Here is a 16,450-nt window from a genome sequence, read left to right as displayed (position 1 = left end):
TTATGATATAGATTCAAATATTAATTTTTAAATATTAAAAATAATTTATAATTTATAGATAAGAGCCATTTTGAAGATGGAGATAAAAAGTTTTCCGGGTTTGATTGACCAAGACCCACTTCCATTGTAAATAATTCGCAAGCCAAGGAATCTAAATATTTACCAACTTCTGTAAATTATTTGAGGAGCCTTAGATTCACTGAAATCTAAACGACGGTCACGATTCCTCAGTGGAAGTGGACGGCGGCTGTGGAATACGGGGCACAATTAGTGAAACATGTGCGAATATGTTAGGCAACCTTCTAGCTTCAACAATAGACAAGTCAAGGTCCCCATGAAGATAGATTGGTTGCTTTTCCTCTCTGAGATCTTAGCATTGAAAGAAGTCGTAGACAGAGCAGCAGTGGAGAAGTAATGAAGGAGAACCTGTAAAGAACGAAATCGTTGAAATTGGACGATAAGTCGTGGTAAACTATGAAAGAGAAGATGAAGTGACAGAAAAAAAGAATTTAGAGGTGAATTGTTAATAGGGACAAGAGATGGTGTTCTTTATATACAGTGCGCTTTGCTTGCAATAGAGAGCCAAGCCCCCATGAAGAAGACTAACGACAGGTTTTGGGACAATGAAGGATTATTTTAGTGAATAAATGAGTTAAATCAAAATCAAGGGGGGTATTATATTAGGGGAACTTTGAGTATTTGGTGTCGGGGAAGGAGACTGAGAGATTGTAAAATCTCAGAAACTAAATAATTATTTACAAAAAAAAAAGGTGCAATTCACATGTCATATCCTAATTTAAAAATAGCACATATTTTAGCAAAATTTAAGCCAATTAAAACATTAATTGGCGAAGTCATACTTGCTACATGCTTAAGTAATAGTTTACATGGCACAACACATGAACTAGCTAAAAAAGAAGCTAAAGTTTGGTATGCCAAGAATTTCAAAGTAAAGAATTCATTAGACAAATCAATTCTTATCGGATTTCCGAGCTTCAATTGCTTTCTTTCGCTCCTTGAGTTTGTTAACGTGAGCATTCTTCCGTTCCTTGTTTTTCTGGATAAATAACAAACAATGTCATAAATCAGCACAACCACAAGAGAGACTTCCCAAAGAATGCACAAGTGAACAAGCATTCACAATCAACTGACTTAAAGAACAAACCAAAGAGAGATCCTACACAACCAGCATTATCAGATCAAGCACAAAGAAATTCACTTGGTTGGTTGAAATACTAAACTCTACCAACTGATAACATTACAAAAAAATGGCATTAAAAGTGCACCATGTCAAGAAAATTAAAAATGGTACGGTAAATGGCAAGAGGCTAATGTTTTACAATTTCAATACTCTTTTTTTTTTCTTTTTTTTTTTTGGGTGGTGGTTTTGTTGGGGGGGGGGGGGGGGGGGTGGGTGTTGGGGTTGTTGTAGAGGATGACTTTCATAAGTAAGAAGTGCCAGAAAAATTTGCTTAATCATTTTATAAGCTATATAACTATGGGTTAGGAACAGATAGAATACACTTTTTACTAACCATAATCAAGAGCACAACATTTTTTGATGGCATGGTGTAAAATTATGTTTTTCCATAGCATAGCATGGGACTAGACTGACATAAAGAGGACCAGAAGAGCATAATTGGGTAATCAAAGTCACCTTGATAGCTTCATAAAGGCCCCTCTTTTTACGAGGCATAAGCAATGTTTCCCGTCTTTCATTGTCTTCAATAAACTGCTGCAAGTCAGTGCGAGACTCCTCCTTAGACTCTGTGTCCTTAACAGGGCTCTTCTTAATTTTCTTTGACACAGGTGAAGAATGGAGATTCTGAAGTTCCATTTTTAGTTCTTCATGATGCTGCTTCTCAAGATCTTCCATCTGCAATGTCCAAAATGCAAACACTAAGAAACTAGATGTGCAAACAAGAGAACTGGATAACATTTATCCATATAAAAATGAAAGAAAGGACAAAACAAATATTAACTAAATAACTTGGACGTCTAGGTTTAAATCTCATTGGGATGGGGATGGAAGGGACATGTAGATAAGGGTAAGGTTTCACCCATAGTGAGCCCAGCTATTAGATTTAACACACACATGTGCATTAAAACTGCATTCACTTATTCAACGGTGTTGTACATCCAGTTCTTACTACTTCATAATTAAATATTCAACAGCTACATACCTTCTGCTTCCTCTCAGCAGCTTCAATAGCCTCTGTTCGACTGATGTAACCTTCAACCAACAAATTCTGAGGATCATCTAGATCTTCCTTTCCTACACCTAGAATTGGAAGGACTTCATTTCTGGCTGCAGCCTGCAAACGCTTGATGGTCTCTGCATAGTCAGGAACATAACCTTCCACCTCATTATCAACAAAAGGCGATAGGTGTGGTGGTGGAATTCTGTTGGCATAACCACAATGTTAACATCAATAAACCAATTTTTTCCCCAATAAGGGAAAAAAAAAATAGAACTAACAAAAGGTGGCAGAGTGGCTGCCAGCCCAAGTACATTATATGAATAGAACACAAAAAGACAAATAAAAAAGACTGCAAGCATTATTGCAGGAGTAACAAGAATTAGATCCTAGATGCAAAGAGAAAAGCTTAAAACAAAAATGCAAGCAGGCAGAGAACCCACCAAAAAATAAAAAAATAAAAAACAAGGATTCAATTTACTTCAATCAAAGTCAACCACTTGAACTCTTCTTTCGAATCCTTTAATACCCTGTGCCTGCACTTGCACTCTTTTTATGATTTATCCACCAATCAATTATCTATTTGCTCATTTTTCCATATGCTTCTTACAAACTAACAACTTCCTTTGTTAGTTCATTGAAATCTCAAACCATGTGTTCAAATTATGCTCAAAGATGAAATTGACAAATATTTTGAGTAGCCAATATCACCAGATGTGGATGCCCACAAAAGGTTTTCCTTGGAAATAGATTTGCATGGAATCTATTGCAACTTATAGCAACTGAAACCCACATTCAATGTTTAATAATTGATAAAATTTTGAATCACAGAAACAAAGCATGGGTAAACAACACAAAACAGTTTGCATTTCCTCAAATTACCTTTATACTGATTAATCCCTAATTGGCAATTGATCCTTGCATTTACAAAATCATAAACCCAGTGGCTGAATTTATTATTAAAAGATAAAACTGATAAATGATCCTAGTGGTCAAATAATCAGATTCAGATGCCCACAGAAATTTGTTCTTCAGAATATTATAAGCATGGGTAACAGTTGGACACCTAAACAAGGGAAAATGAATTTTACAATTCCTAAAGATTACCTCCCCACTAAATAAGCCTCAGTCGGCAATATGATCCTGGCATTTATACAATCATAAATCCACTGTGGTTGAACATATTCTCTTGAAAGGTATTTATGACCTTGGGTTGGCCTATCAACAATCTGCAAAGATAAAACACTCCCAAATCAAATTTGATTTTATACATTTCCCCAAGAAATGGGTGGGTGCAAGTGTCCATAAGCAAAGCACTTGTTTGCCCAAGGGCATTTGGTGGGTTAAGTAGCAAACCTGATGAGTAATGCTCTGTTCAGCTTCCTTAAATGGAGCCCCATCTCCATCCCAAGAAACAACACCACCAAAAGCAGGAATGACAAAAAGCAGGGACTCTCTGGGAACCTGAACATAGATATTATCAATCACTATATCTTCTAGCAGAAATGCACAAGCATAAGGAATTATAACCATATTAATCAATCACATGAAATGACTATGACATTGTCAGAAAGCCATCTGCTCAAACTAATTTTAAATCAACTACCAGCCAATAAGATGAAAATGAAGATTCTTTGACACTTGAAAATAATGTGGGAAACCAATTTGGAACATAGGCATCCAATGTGGGTAGATGATAAAAGTCTCCGCAAATTTTTATTTTGCAAGAAATTCCTCAACTATACCACCATCCACAGAAGCATAGTAAAAGTGTTGGCCTCTAACAAGAGACGACACTTTGAAATCAGAAAATTCAACCAGGTTTGCAGATATATTAATAACCTGTGCATAACTAAGCAACATCAACGTTCGGAAGGTACAGCCTTACAGGAACATATAGATGTTCTCAATTAAGATTGTAGTACAGCCTTGATGAGATGCATAAAAGCTATATTAACCTGCAGGTGTAAGACAACTTGGAAACTCCAATACAGAATGATGGCAACTATATAAATAAACCGCAGGGTATATGGAAGGATGGTTGTCTACACTAATCCTTTCCACAACCTCAATGGAAGCAGGTCTTGACCCCAACACATTGGCAAATCCCAGAACCAGTACGTTAGCTACCAATCTCAATAAGTGACACCCAAAAGTTGTACCAATTGATTTTGAGCAATAAACCATCAGACTCACCTCACGACTCAGGAAGAATTTCATGTTCCTAAACAGCTTCTTACACTCCTTTGTATCTTCATCATCTTCATCTTCACCCTCAGCATCCTGAACAAGGTGCATTAGTGCACCAGGTTCATTGGTAGGAAGTTGATGCTGAAGTTGGGCAAGTCTTATTTCAGACTCCTCGTTTTCTGTCACTTCCACCTGAGACCTAAATTGATCGGGTAATGACGAACTGGAAGCTTTAGGTTCTTCCACAGACATGCTAGAGCGAGCATCAATGTATCTTGAAAGTGCATAAAGACCTGCAGAATCAGCAAGAAAGCATTCACCATGGAGCACAATATGCAAGAACTATCATTAGCAGATAAATAGTACACGATTGCACCTTAATATAACTTTGAAAGAAAATATGGAAATTTAAACATACATAATCATAGAACATATACCTGCTGCTAAAGCTTCCAACTGAGGATCAAGAATAGGAGGATACTCCACATTTATCAAATGATAAAGCCTAAAATTGACAAAGCCGAGAAGATTCTGCACCGAAAATAACTACTAAGTGCAAAATTAAAGATAGACCAATAAAATGGAGTAAATATTATCAGTCAATTGAACATCATTATCATCAACATTCAACAGTAGCTGAGCTTATCTTGTTTCAATTTTTACAGTTTAGGAATGTGTATATACAAATTACCACTAGGAATTACCAATCCAAAAAGAGATGGCTTTCAACTTTTATCCATCTTTGGTCAACTTCATATTTCGATTATTATCCATCTTTGGTCAATTTCATATTTCTACTTCTTATTTATATGGGGTGAAGTTAACAAAATAAGGAATCAAATATCACTGGCAACACAGTTGCAAGGCAACATATAGCAGCAAGAAAGAGAAACTTGAGCATCCATTGAAATGTGACCTGGTAAAGCTCCAAAAAAGTTAGCATGACACTGTAGTTGACATCATCTGGCAAAACTTGCTGCATTGCATGAGGGGTCAGCCATGTGATCTTTTGACCCTCAACCTCAGCCTGCAGAGGTTAGAAGTGCAACAAATGAGTTCCACATGATTGACAATACATGTTAAAGGAAACAAGAAACAGGAACTTGCCTACCTGATAATATATGCCCTTTACAGATACAAAAACCTTTCGTAATTTATGAGTACGGACAATGTAAGCTTGCCATTCATGACTCAACCTAGTAAAATTGAATTAAAAAAAAAATCATATTAAAGTATGGAAGGTATAAAAAGGCACATGATAGAACGTTACACATCTCAACACCACATAAACTACACTCCACTAACTTTTCCCCCTTTTGATCCATAAAAGATGTATCACCTTCGACAGTTATGGATGCATTCCACTTCAATTTTCAACCTTTCTGAGGCAGGTAATACTGCAAACAGGTGCACCATCGTGAGACAATCATCCAAGTCCCTGAGTGCATCAACAAACTTTGGATACCTAAAACACCAGGCAAAAAAAAAAGATTTCACATGGACTTCCTATGAACTATGAAAAATGACATTATAAAGGGTAGGCACATTCTGTGCACCCATGCATGCGAGCGTGCTTGTGAAGTAAGCAAACCTTTGTAGAATGGCCCCATCATAACTGGGAGCAGGTTGGCGAGTTTGGAGACGAATTGCCTGATCATTATCCTTCTTTGCCAAAGCTTTCTTTATCTTCCTCTGGTAAGCCCTTATTTCTCTAAACTTCTCAAGTAGTGGCTCATGTTGAAGGTAGGCAATATCCTTAACATGATAGTAAGTGTGGTGATTTCCTTTGACCTTCTTCTTTGGCTCCCGAGGGAATATGCCTTTGAGAATGCATAGTTTCCTATAGTTTTAAAACAGTAGCACAATGAGCAAATAGTTTTGTACAAATTTCCTACCTTTTTCAAGAATATAAAATTTGGAAAAAAAGAAAGAAAGAAAAAGAAAGAAAAAGAGCAAGGTAGTACTTCAGTTAAATCCCATCCAATTGCCAACAAAACTAGGAGGAAATACATTAATGGACAATTGGCACTTGGTTAGCAAATTAAATAGTCACGCCCAGACTTCAATCTAACATGACACCATGCAACAAAAGTGGGACAAGAAGAATTTCATATTGGGCATTTGATTGCAAAAATATAAAACCAACCCATCAGAACTCAGCAACTTAACATGACTGACATTAATTCATCTTCCTGATTTGCTTTCCAACTAAGAACGCTAGTGAATTTCAAACTTCATTGCATTTTCTTTGCATTGAGCTTCAAACCAATCGCCAATGGAATTCATTCATTTGCAACTGAACTTCACAATATTCATCTGTCAAATGATTCTAATATTTGGTATCTGAAAATTTTATGCATACAAAAAGAAGCAAAAGAGAAAATTTTTTAAACATATCTTTTTCAAAATTCATTTGCTACTCCTACCAATCTGATAGAATTTGGAACACAGAATTAAAAACATGGAATTCCAAACGAATTTGTTAAGCTTCCAAACATGGCAAGTGTGGATTTGAAAATAATTTCAGATACTTTATGAAATTCATTCCTAGCAGCCAAACGTGCTCGATTCAAAACAACACCAATATAATAAGCTATGATCAAATCAGTCACTTCCCATAAACCCTAAAACAAACACACTTAAAACGCGCCTAGTTTGATACAAAAATGCACACGCACAGAAGTGATGTGAGAAAAGATAAAGAAATAGAGAAGGATACCTGAAGAGAGTGAGACTGCACTGCAGCTGCTTGACGGCTTGTGACCTGGTGATGAACCTGGCGGCGTTACCCTCCTTCTTCTTTCCCTGTGGAAAAAATCAGAGAGAAAAATCAAGAAGAAACCGTAAGAAAGCATGTAGATTGCTAACAGCTAAAATAGAAATCTATGGACTAATAGCTGTGACTTTAAAGCCAACTTACGGGAGGTCTGTAGTGCTTAATCTTCCTCGTCATGACTGCAAAGAAGCTTAGCAACAGCACACGCAGGTATAGAAAAGAATGGTGGAGGAGGCTACAAGCGCAGGGGATTTAGGGTTTAAGTAATTTGGGTCCAATCAATGATCACGGGTCGGGTCGGTGCATCTTTCCTTTTGGGTTTTGGCAGTGTTTGGATGTCTGTGAAAATAATATGTGATTGTATATTTTTAGATTAATTTTACTCTAAGTCTCTTTGTTTTGCTGATTATATTAATAATGTCCTTTAATTTTAATTTATATCGTAAAATTTTTTTAAATTTTGAAATCATTAAAATTCATATTATTAGTATATATTTTAACTTATAATCAAATTTCACTTACTACTTTTTAATTTAAATAATTATATCATAAATATCCCTCAATTTTCATTTATCTCATAAAAGTTCTTAAACTTTAATTAAATATATAAATAATTTTAATATAACATGTGTTAGATAATAATTTAAAATTAAATATATTATTTTGTAAATATAAAAAATGAAAATAAAAACTATATATAATATTAAATTGTATAACAAAAAAAATATTAAAATTTGAATGTAATTACTATACATAATATTTGAATTTGTGTTAAATCTAATTATTATTGTTAATTAATATTTAAATTCTTTAACATTTTACATTTTAATTAATAATTTAAATAAAATATATTTTTATTAATAATTTATATTAAAAAATAAATATTTTATATAATATTTAATTATATTTATTTAAAAAGAAAGAAAAATATATTTATTTCAAATAACATAAAAAAATTATAAATATAAATAATATTAAATAATTAATATTTAATATATAAAATTTAAAATTTATTTAAATTTTATAATAATATTATTTTTTAAATTTAAACTCGTCTTAAATATAATAAAATTTATCAGAAGAAATACCTAAAAGTTTTTGTCTCCTCCTTAAAGTTGATAAGTTGATTTGCATTCTTGTCAAAATAAAAACATGACATTTCAAAGCAAATTTTTACAAAATTCCAAATATTATAGTATTATAATTGCAATTGAATGTCATAATTATGGTAATTATATAACTAAAAATAAAGTTTAACAAACATATAAAATAATGGTTTCCTCAAAATTGAAGAGGTGTGGTATTTTATTTAAAAAAAAAACCATGGAAATGCTCAAAAAGATGGAAAATTCAATGGCAAGGTATATGAGGTTGCACGGTTTTTAGGTTTCAAATCGAATCAAAAAATAAAATGAAAAAATTACTGTAAAAATTGAATTGTATTTAATTTATTTTTATTGTTTTAGTTGGATTTTATTTTATTTTTTATTAATAATTGAATTGAAAGCTAAAATTAAATTGTAATATCAATTTGAATTTTTATAGGTAATTAATCTAATCAAACCTTAATGAAATTGATTTGTGTATTATATAATCAGGTTTTGGATGGATTTAAATTTAAAAAATAATATCTGTGATGAGTTTAGATCAGATTCAAATTTTACACATTGGTATTAATTATTTGAATCTATTTACAAAAATATTTAATTAAATATAAAAAATATATTTTTTATAATAATATTTATAAATTTTTATATTTTTTATTTTTTGTAAAATAAAATTTAAATATTTTATTAAATTATTAAAATATAAACTATTAATCAAAATAATTTTTTATATAAAATATTAATTAAAATATATAAAATTAGACGAATTTATATTTTTTTTTGGATAATATTATTTAAATTTATGATGGGTTTAGATATTTTATATTTTGATAATATTAATTAAATTTAAATTTGAAGAAAATAATTTTCATGAATATCTAACGTTTTCAAAAAAAAAATTATAAAAACAATTATAAATTTATAATCACAATAAAAATTTATTATTATAAATTATTTTTACATTTATTAATATGCTTTTTTTAATAGGATTTTTTTTTAAATTGACAAAATAAATTTTTTTACCCATCAACTCAATTTTCTAATGCTTCCTCCCATCCACAGTGTTAATTTTATTTATCGAGATTAATAGGATTTCATTTCGTGTTTCTTTATAAAAATCAGAGGAACACAGCCACCACGGAGAAAAAAAAAAGTATTTTCCCGCGTGATTAAAACGACAGCGTTCGCTGTCGCGCCAAAATGAACTCAATCAAACCATTTCAAAACCTCCTCTTACCGGTTACCAGCTCTCTCTCATCATCGTTCCCATGGATTCCTTCTTCCAAGGCATCAGGTCCAGAGAACTCACCGGATCAGAGGTGATCTCCCTACCTCCGTCCCTCTTCGCATTCTTCTTCTCTATCTGTCTCTCTGGATTAACGGTTTTTTTTTTCCCCCTTTAAATCAGTTCGAAAACGGCCGTGTTTCGGTGCTAAGGCGTCTGATTTTGCTGTATGTGGAGCTCTGGCTGTGAACACAATGGTGAAAAGACGCCTCCGTTAGCCATTTCTTTTGACAAGGTACAATTTTGCTATACATTTCGATTAAAATTCACAACTCGTGTCTTTTTTTTCTTTTTCAATTTACTGAATTAGGGAATTCTAATTTTTGTTGTCAAGTAAAAATTCCCAAATTTTGTCTGTGTCTGATGAGGTTGGGTACTTGAGCTTATTTGATGCTCGTGAAAAATTTCCTTCTTATGCATCTCATCAAGAATGTTCAGGTTTTTTTCGCTTACTCCGCTAAGGATCCTGATTTAATTTGTATTGAACTGTTTGGGTGAATACGTGCATAAAAATTCAAGAATCAGTGATTGGGTGGGTCATCAGAATGCCATATTTGATATATGCTGGATCAGGTGCTTAACATTGCCACATCTTAGAAATAACACTTTTGGTTATAAATTATTAGTTATATTGATTATTGTAGTACCTTGAGATTTAAATCTACGTGCTATGATACCTACTGAAAATACATTCTGATCAATGCCATCAGAGATATTTCAGCAATAAGGTTTAGTTTTATTTTAAGTAGTGTAGGTTTGGGTAGGTGTGTTTTTGAAATGGAGTTCTGTTTGGATTTGCATTTAATTGGGAAACGTCAAATTCAAATAACTGTTCATTCCAAAATATTCCTTTATTCAAATGGATCATAATGGAATTTAAGCTGGTTTATACTTGGTTTGGATAGGTCATGAGAATAATATAGCTATTTGGTTTTTGACATTTTGTAATTAGTACCATTAGCCCATTACTGATTTGCGTTTTGAGCACAAATTCTATAAACAACTAAAAAAAAAATTGGCTTAGCATGACTGTGACTCTGTGAGTATTATTCTGTTGATTGCATCTTCTGTAGAACTGGCCAATCAGCCACAAATTGGCCAATGCAGTGTGTAGAAGGGAGAGCAGAAATTTTGCACAAGGTTAATTAAAAATGCAATGTTTTCAATTTGCATTTTGCTTGTGCTCCTATTTATGCTTGTTAAGATACAAGTTAGCTTCTTCTAGAACTACCAACTTAATGTGTTTTGGATCTTAAAATATTGCCGCATTGTTAGAGCCAAAATCTCAGCGCTTAATTTGTGAGAAGAGAGGTTACTATTTAGCTTTTAATGGTCAATATATTAGAAATATGGACCCAAAACTAGTGCATTTGATATTCCTTGATGCTAATGCAAGTGTTGAAATTTCTCAGGAAGATACCAACTTACTCACAGCTTCAGGTGATCAAACTGTAAGTAATCAAAAGTTAAAATTGATTTTCTGGTATTTGACTACTACTTTTACGTCATAATTTTATGCTTCTGGTTAAATTGACATTATTTAGGAATCGTCTTTATTTGGCTTGTTTATGGAAAGGATCGGGTTAATGAAATTCTCTACAAGAATTCTACTTCTGATATGATAGAGCAATACAGATTTAATAGAATCAGTCTATATGCCTGGTGACATCTTTCAAAGTTATAAGATGCAGTTTGATTTTGCCCGAAGACATTTTTTATTTATATCCAAATCAACTCCTTAGTGAAACAACCATTGAATATGTTACGCCTTACAGAATTTCAAAAAGGATGTTCAGATAACCATTAACTTTTAATTACTGCTGTGAGTTCAACATTGTAAGATAAACTTCTGAAAGTAGAGTTTCCAGCGGGAATGTTAAATTCTGTAATTTATTATTCCATATTTGCATCCGGAACTCACCCAATTACACTTTCGTGGGCCATTGTACAGATTAAGGTATGGGATGCGCAGAAGCAGAAATGCACTGGAATTTCGATGGGGCATACCGGAAGCATTAAATCTATATATCCCCATCCGACAAATTCTGGTAGCTGTTTTAAAGTGCATTATATCAGCCTGAGAGTCTAGTTTCTTCGTATTGTAACAACATGATTGTTTCCTCTTATTTCCTGCAGATCTTCTTGTTTCTGGTTCAAGAGATGGGTCCTTTGCCATATGGGACTTGAGATGTAAGATTGCTTCTGAAAGTAGATGCAGTGAAGCTTGCATAACGTGAGATTCATTCTTTGTTTCAGTTTCATCCAACTGAGAATATTGTGCTTGTGTTTTATGTAGCTGTCAGTTCTTTTGACCCATTTTGCTCTTTCACTCCGTTTTGGTCAATGTTATTTTTCTTATGCTTCATCCAGTTCAACTGCCATGGCCAGAAGAGCTTATCTTTCACCACAAGCAAAGCGAGTTAGATGGAACAAGGTTTGTCCAGTTATAGAGTTTCTTTGTACCCAATTATGAATTATCCTTCATGTTGCTAACACTGAAATATTTTTCTGCAGGCTGCTTCCATAAGCATTACATCAGTTCTTCATCTCAAAGATGGGATCTCCATTGCCACTGCTGGAGCAGTGGGCAGGTCCCTTTAAAAGTGTCTGTAGTCTGAGCTGAATTTTAATTCCTTAGTAGAAATAACATGTATTGACTTTTCTTCTTTTCATGTGTCTGTTATGTTAATTTCAGCATTGTAAAATTCTAGGATACCAGAAATCTAAAGGCTCAGGTCGCTCAGGCGTGTACTCATCCTAAATCATCAACCAAAAAGGTCTGTGTTCAGTCAAACAATGGATGCCAATTTACAATCTTCATCTTTAATATTCCGTTGGTAATGTTGAATAGATCTAAAATTCATTCAAACTTCAAATTTATGGCATATAAATGATTTATGGACTCTTTTTTATTTTTCCCTACTCTCATTTCAGGAGAGAAGATTACATGGTATATGTCGCCTGTCCCAGGATTCAAATGGTGTCTTTATTTACAGCTTCATGCATGGATACTAGGTATTTTGCAGTTTTGATGGGCGTGTGTTCGAAACTTATTTAGTTATCATTTGGAGCATCTTAAAAAATTATTATTTTGTCAGTATCTACTTTTATAATGTGCTTCAGCTTGAAAAAGGTCCAAAGTCATTCTCTGGATGCCGGATTGAATCATTCTATGTAAAGGTATGCAGTTGGTCTACAGGAGCTCCAAAATAATGTTTTCACTTTGTCAGCTTAAGCATCAAGTTCTCTGTTGACAAATGATATGCTTCATTGGCATATATATTAATAAGAATTATGCAACTTGCAGTAGGCAATCAGTCCCGATGCAGCTCAAATTCTTAGTGGCTCTAGTGATGGAAATGCCTACATATGGCAGGTTTTGTCTCTTTCTCATGTGGTTTTTGTTCAGTGTTAGTCTTGTCCTAAATATAAAATTTGAATGGCTTGCCTAACCAGGTGAACAAGCCTGACACAGATCCCATTACATTGAAAACCCATGATGGAGAAGTTACAGTAGCAGATTGGTATTCTTTTTAGGCCACATGCAGTTCTCATAAAGGATGTTTTGCCTTTATATACTAACTATTTTCCACAAACATCCATCGCAGGTACCCATTAGATGGCAAGATAGCTACTGCTTCAGATGATTTCACGTAAGATGATGCTCCTAAAAAAGTTTTGAAATTGATGAATCATCTAAGAGACAACATGCTTAACAATGTTTTGGAAGTTTGATTCATGCTATTCCGCATTCTTCTCATATTTATTTTCACTTTATGCTCGCTAACGTTTCTTAATATCTGTGCTTGTATATTGCATAGTTATTAAAGGCTCAAGACGCACTAAGGCGCCAAGGGGTCCTGGAGTCTAGGCGCAAGGCGCAAGGCGAAGGTGCGTGCCTTAGCGAGATGAGGTGCAAAAGAAAAAAAAAAGTAAAATATATATGAATATTCTATCAAACTTCAAATAACATAAAACTAAAAATAATAATAACCAATAAGCATTCAAGTACTAAATTATTAAAACTTTAATAGTCTTTTAATATTTCATAACTAAAGTTAAGAAATTATAAAATAACTATATCTTCATCTTTTTCTACAGTTTCATCCTCTTAATATTCATCTTCAAAATCAATATCTTTATAATTTTCCTTACCTTTAAGAACTAAAGGAGTATTAACTTTTTTTTTTTGAAAAAGATAATAAGTGGTAGTGTTGATAATGAAAATATGAGAGGTTTGTAATCCTGAGTATGTTAGTTTGATGAGATTTTGGTGACTAGTTATCACCAACGATCTAATTTTGAAAACTTCTAGATCAACAAATTTCGAGTTGGGAGGTAGTGCTTTTTGTCAATGGAAGTACTCGCTGAATGTAGACAAGAAAAAGGCGCGCCTTTCTAGCCTTACGCCTGGAACAAGGCGCACGCCTAGGCGCATAAGGCGAGGGTCTGGTAAATGTTGCCTACCTTTCTCCTATAGAGGCGTTAGGACTGGAGCCTTGTGAGCCTGGAGCCTGAGGCGCGCCTTTAATAACTATGGTATATTGTATATCTCATTTGCTTCAACTACTCTTTATTTGATAGGTTCGCATTTGGAATGTCCAAAGCAGTTACTGTTCAAATTCAACATCACCATCTTCCATTAGGAGAATAATGGCAATTCCAACTGAGGAATGTAGAAGGCTTTTAAGGAATGCAGAATTGATGGGTCTTGCAGAAGCTCCTGGTTATTTGCATCCTTCAGATGAAGTATGCCATAAATTGATTCCCCAAATTCTATCACAATTCCTGCAATAAGTACTCCTGAAGCACAGAAGAAAAGGTTCTCATCAGATTCTGATTCAAATGAAACTTTTGGGAAAACACCTGAAGCAGCAATGAAGAGTCCATCTTATGTGTTGAACCAACACCAACCCGGCGGCCCCCCCCCCCCCCGCGCCCACACCAATATCTTCTTTGAAAAGAAAAAATATCCGGAATTATTTTCTAGCAGCTCAGTAAGATATGATAAACTGCATGAAAAGATCAATGCGTGACATTCCAGTGTGCCAGGTCTTTTTGCTTGTAGCTACTGGGGATCATTTTCTTAGATTATATGGGTAAGTTCCATTTTTCTTTCCTTAATGCTTTTTTTGTGCTTTCTTTGATAAATTAGCACCAACTGGAGTGCAAAGCTTGATGCTGTTGCATTTTCACTTTGCAGGAATGAAGTTGAAATGTATAGCAAGAAACCAGAGGATTTCTCAGTGGTGATTAGTGACATCAACTCATTCTACTATTTTTTGGGTATAAAGGTAACTGAAGTCAGATATGTACATTTATAGCTTAAACTGATTGCAACAGCTAGTCGCTTCTGTTTTACTTGCTGTAGAGTAGAGTGCCATTGACATTACAATGGGATGTTGGTTAATCAGGGAGGATTTAGAAGGGCCTTAATGACTGTAATTAAAAGCATAAATGAATCCATGACCATATGCTTAGGCAGTTCATATTCCTTAATGTGGCTAAGGAGGTTATGTTAATATGCCTAACATTGCTAATAAGTGGAAAATTATCTGATGCAACTCATGATAAGTTACATTATAATCAATGTTTAGATCTACCTTCCCCCAAGGAAATGTTGCTCACGGGCGATAATAACAGGCTAATTACAGAACAATTCTGTCCATGTATAAAGGAAATGCCACATTAAATCTTGAGATGATTGGATTTCTGGGTGATATTGAGGGCTAATTAAAATGGAAAATTCTTGTTCATATCAAGTGTATTATATCAAGTCAATAAATGAAATGAATGTTAAGTATGAGTAACAATTAGACTACGTGTTAATTATTCATTGGAAATTTCTATCATAATTTTTTACTAATAATATTAATTCTTATAATTTGCTAATAATTTTAATATTTTAATTCTTAAAGTTTTAAATTGTGCCGTATTTTAATCCATTGTATGCATATCTTATTTTGCTCATTCTATTATTGATTTTCCAATTCATATAATTGATTTAAGTATTGAAGAGGTTGTTTAAATCAACCAATTCGGTATTCTCTTATTTGTCTTGTAAGGAAGATTATAGAATACTTCCTACATAAAAGTAAGGCTTCCTGTCTCACAGAAAAGTGATCACTCTCACATAATTGTGAGATGTAACACCCCATTTGTATAGCCTGGTATATTTCACTGTTCCGGTGACCGGTGTCGGTCCGGACAATTAAGCGGATTAGAACCACACTTAAGACAACTAGAGAAGCTATAAACACAAATAATTAGTAATGTCCAATTAGTTAAGTATAAACAAGAAAAATAGAACATAAGAAGTTAAACGAGCCGAGAGTCACAGCGATGGGTGACCTTCTCGGGAACGACTGCGAAATCGTTTTAAACTCAAATTTCGAATCGTAAAATGTGACGCCGCGGTCCTTAGGATCCTTATGAACACAGTGGAAAAGAGAAAATCACGAAAAAGAAATGTTAAGCCAGTCAAATAATTAGGTCAGAGAGCCGGAAGAAATATTGGATTATTTGCAAACCGGGATGAACAGGCGAGGGGCAATTTGGTCAATTGACCCTGAGAGCTGACTCCTGACCTGACTGTCAAATAAAATCGGAGAAAAGAAAATTTCAGAATAGAAAATTAAATTAAAGAACTAATAAAAAAATTAATGAAAAAGAAAAAAAAAAAGCATTATTTCATCATCTTGATGACATCACAAATGATGTCAAAATAAAAATTAATTTTGCCCAATAATTGACCAAGTCAAATGGCTAATTTAAGAGATAAATAACATAAAAAAACAAAAAGAAATTCATTTTGCTTCTTTCTTTCTCCTTATTGCCGATTCATCTCTTTCTCTCATCTCTCTCATTTTCTTCCTCCACCATGAAAGCTTGTGTT

General features: G+C 33.6%; 1 protein-coding gene and 1 pseudogene across 1 annotated transcript; one reads left to right on the top strand and one right to left on the bottom strand.

The window, feature by feature from the left end:
* Window positions 1–734: 734 nt before the first annotated feature.
* LOC110673063 (pescadillo homolog) lies at window positions 735–7,453 on the bottom strand. Its single transcript, XM_021836068.2, has 13 exons — window positions 7,309–7,453; window positions 7,108–7,193; window positions 5,980–6,228; window positions 5,728–5,853; window positions 5,500–5,584; window positions 5,305–5,415; window positions 4,826–4,919; window positions 4,395–4,681; window positions 3,555–3,662; window positions 3,306–3,427; window positions 2,184–2,403; window positions 1,658–1,876; window positions 735–1,057 (listed from the first exon to the last, which is right to left on the bottom strand). The coding sequence occupies exons 1-13, from the start codon at window positions 7,339–7,341 to the stop codon at window positions 971–973; spliced, it is 1,827 nt and encodes a 608-aa protein (XP_021691760.2). The 5' UTR covers window positions 7,342–7,453; the 3' UTR covers window positions 735–970.
* A 2,024-nt stretch (window positions 7,454–9,477) lies between these two features.
* Window positions 9,478–14,091, top strand: LOC110673049 (uncharacterized; annotated as a pseudogene).
* Window positions 14,092–16,450: the final 2,359 nt, after the last annotated feature.

Source organism: Hevea brasiliensis, chromosome 18 (assembly GCF_030052815.1).
Source record: "Hevea brasiliensis isolate MT/VB/25A 57/8 chromosome 18, ASM3005281v1, whole genome shotgun sequence".
Lineage (NCBI taxonomy): Eukaryota > Viridiplantae > Streptophyta > Magnoliopsida > Malpighiales > Euphorbiaceae > Hevea > Hevea brasiliensis.
The sequence above is the reverse complement of the archived record's forward strand: the minus strand, read 5'-3'. Positions and strand labels throughout refer to the sequence as shown.

Excerpts from the sequence above, each read along its gene's own strand:
- LOC110673063 (XM_021836068.2), bottom strand. The coding sequence starts at position 7,341 with ATGACGAGGAAGATTAAGCACTACAGACCTCCC. Across the intron at positions 5,854-5,979 it reads GATGGGGCCATTCTACAAAG|GTATCCAAAGTTTGTTGATG; the intron begins GTTTGCTTACTT and ends CTGGTGTTTTAG. Across the intron at positions 1,877-2,183 it reads CTGCTGAGAGGAAGCAGAAG|ATGGAAGATCTTGAGAAGCA; the intron begins GTATGTAGCTGT and ends TGGACATTGCAG.